Below are 365 nucleotides of genomic sequence, written 5' to 3'. Positions count from 1 at the left end.
CGTGGTGACATATTTAACTAGCATATGGAAGTAATTCTGAACACTCTCTTCATAGACTATTACAAAAGAAGTGAGATAGTCAAGCAGATTTAATTTTGAAGTATTTTTTCTTTTCCTGACAGCTCCCCATCAGTATTATTCATGGATGAAGTGGACAGTCTGTGTCCTGCTGGGAATCAGAAGTCAGTCAATGGGAATGATGTATTGGCTGCTGTTATCCGCGGCATCCACATAGTGCAGGTAAGAGCATCAGGGGTATGGTATTAGTTATTAGTATTCTTGTCTCATATGTTCATCTCTATTTATATGTTATTATGTGATCTGTTCTATATAGATTATATGTAACTGGACCAAGGTTTTGTAAT

General features: G+C 36.4%; 1 protein-coding gene across 1 annotated transcript in view; it reads left to right on the top strand.

The window, feature by feature from the left end:
- The window catches only part of LOC119584961 (cell division control protein 48-like), a 13,062-nt gene that overhangs the window by 6,256 nt on the left and 6,441 nt on the right, over positions 1–365 (top strand). Inside the window, exon 7 of the mRNA XM_037933558.1 lies at positions 123–240. Within this exon, the coding sequence (XP_037789486.1) occupies positions 123–240 (118 nt within the window). The remainder of the gene's footprint in view (positions 1–122; positions 241–365) is intronic.

This window comes from Penaeus monodon, chromosome 19 (genome assembly GCF_015228065.2).
Source record: "Penaeus monodon isolate SGIC_2016 chromosome 19, NSTDA_Pmon_1, whole genome shotgun sequence".
Classification (NCBI taxonomy): Eukaryota; Metazoa; Arthropoda; class Malacostraca; order Decapoda; family Penaeidae; genus Penaeus; species Penaeus monodon.
Note: the sequence above shows the minus strand (reverse complement) of the source record. Positions and strands in the feature narration are given on the sequence as shown.